This window comes from Austrofundulus limnaeus, unplaced genomic scaffold (assembly GCF_001266775.1).
Source record: "Austrofundulus limnaeus strain Quisiro unplaced genomic scaffold, Austrofundulus_limnaeus-1.0 Scaffold772, whole genome shotgun sequence".
Taxonomy (NCBI): domain Eukaryota; kingdom Metazoa; phylum Chordata; class Actinopteri; order Cyprinodontiformes; family Rivulidae; genus Austrofundulus; species Austrofundulus limnaeus.
The window spans coordinates 150,709-152,856 of record NW_013953174.1 but is presented as its reverse complement, the minus strand read 5'-3'; the positions used below and the strand labels follow the sequence as shown (position 1 = coordinate 152,856).

Below are 2,148 nucleotides of genomic sequence, written 5' to 3'. Positions count from 1 at the left end.
GCACCAAGCAACAACCCTAGGTTCTCCCCTGAGAACCAGACCAAAAATTTTATATGCAACCCTGTACATATAAATGTATCAGTGATCTAATTTTTTTTGTATTAATACACACAGTATATATTATATACAGTAAGTATTGTATATTATACTAATAAAGAGTACACCATTAGCACACATCTGCAAGGAATCCTTTACATTTGTAGCTCTGAAAAGTTTTAGAGAGACACTCATCTTTATAATGAAAGAAACAGATGAGGGTGGATAAAGGTGTTCGCTGCAAGCATATCATAACAAAAGTCAACTAACAGCCTTTGGATTGTTTTACAGAAGGAGGGGTTAGGTCCTGATAATCTCAGAAAGCCAGTCTCCTCTCTCTTTGGTGCGTTTAAACTTGATATTAACCAATACCATTTAGTAGTGACACTTGATATTTTGATATATTTCCTTATGAATACGTTGTAAAAACCCACCAAATGTGGTTAAAAATAGTCCAAATTTTAACAACCCATCCAAAGCTGTTTCTTCCAGCCCACCGTGTTCAAAAGAAGCCCAATTGGGTGGAAACCAGCCCAATCTGGTAACACTGGTGCAGCATTTTATTTTTGAAGCAGAGTTTCGAGCGGATGGTAAAATAAACTTAGAATATTGATTCAAACACATAACTATCGATACGGTCCAGTGCTAATTTAGCATCATCTGTTGCTGTAAAGTTTCAGTCATTCAGGACGTGAAATGAAAAAGAACAAGAATGAAGCAGTTCTGTTCTGTAGCTGAAGACATGCAGAGTTCTGTGTTTGAAACCCCATCAGGTTGGTAACGTTATATATTCTTGGTTCGATCCGATATGCTCACCGCTACCTCAGAGACGCTACGAGTAGTCAGATGAAATGAGACATTAGCATTGAGAGTCACTTTGTAAGACATCTGACAAGTTGCACACAGCCAAATACAACCAGATTTGAGCCACATTTACCTGCAGTGTGAATATAGTCTAAAAGAAAACAAAAAAAGGGCTTGTGGTGATGTAATGTAATTGAAAACAACACGTTTTTTTAAAGCACCAAATTTAATAGATGTAAAAGAGAAAACCCTTAAAAACCCCTGCATTAGAAGGAAATCCTTCGAAATCTAAAATAATCTTATTTGATGTGTCCTCTGTTACCACGACTGTGCCAAGTTGAATGAAGACTGAAAGAGCATATTCTGTTTGTGCATATTTCTAGCTTACCTGGCTGACATTAGCTGGGGTAAGAACCATGTCCAGGACTCCCGACCAGCCAGCAACCACTCCAGTGGGGACTGCATAGGCCAGTGCAATCATCAAGAACCGGAAATTGCTGAAAGGAAACAAAAATTGATTATCAATTAGGCATTATTAAAAAAGTTTAACCAAATGTGCAATGACTGCCCCTATTTTTGATAAATTCTTTATATATTAGTGTGTAAATAACGTTAAATATTTCACATTAAGTCAGACTGTGTAAAATCTTATTGAGTAATTTAATCTATGACTTGAAAACCATTGTTATGAATAATTTACAAGATGTTTTAGAAAAGAAAACTTCACAGCACAGTTAAAAGCAGCAAATACATTCATATGAAAAACAAAAATTGGATTGTTTAGCAAATGCATGAAGARCAAAGGGGAAACAAAATCAAACAGTTGCAACCATTAAAGTTTGCATATTCATCCATTTTCTTGGAAAAAATAACTGCAAAATAGTAGTAGTAGTAGTACTTTATTCATTTCATTTTTAACACAGATTAACAAAGTCCAAAAACATGCAATCAAAATAAAACCACATAAAATGAAAGGCAGCAGAAGAATAATAAATCTTATAATATCTGCCCCTTTTTATACCCAAAATTTGTTCAAAGGAGAAGTAAAATACAACAAAAATCAAAACGGCTTAAAACATTAAAAAAAAAAATCAATTCAAAAAACAGCATGAATTCACTTATAATTCTCCATATTCCTTCAGAATACTCATTTTATAATTCTCTTCAATATATACAAAGATCTGTCATTTTAAACCTCATCTTCCATGTTATTCCATAATCTTATTCCCTGGATTAAAGTGGATTGCTCCTTCAGGCTCGTACCAAACCAGGGTTTCACAAATATTTTTTTTATTTTATTTTATTTTA

At 34.0% G+C, this 2,148-nt stretch overlaps 1 protein-coding gene across 1 annotated transcript in view; it reads right to left on the bottom strand.

Annotated features, from left to right (window-relative positions):
• The window catches only part of slc49a4 (solute carrier family 49 member 4), a gene marked incomplete at its 3' end in the record, with an annotated part of 107,297 nt that overhangs the window by 57,386 nt on the left and 47,763 nt on the right, over positions 1–2,148 (bottom strand). The window contains 1 exon segment of the mRNA XM_014028503.1: positions 1,229–1,337. Coding sequence (XP_013883957.1) covers positions 1,229–1,337 — 109 coding nt within the window.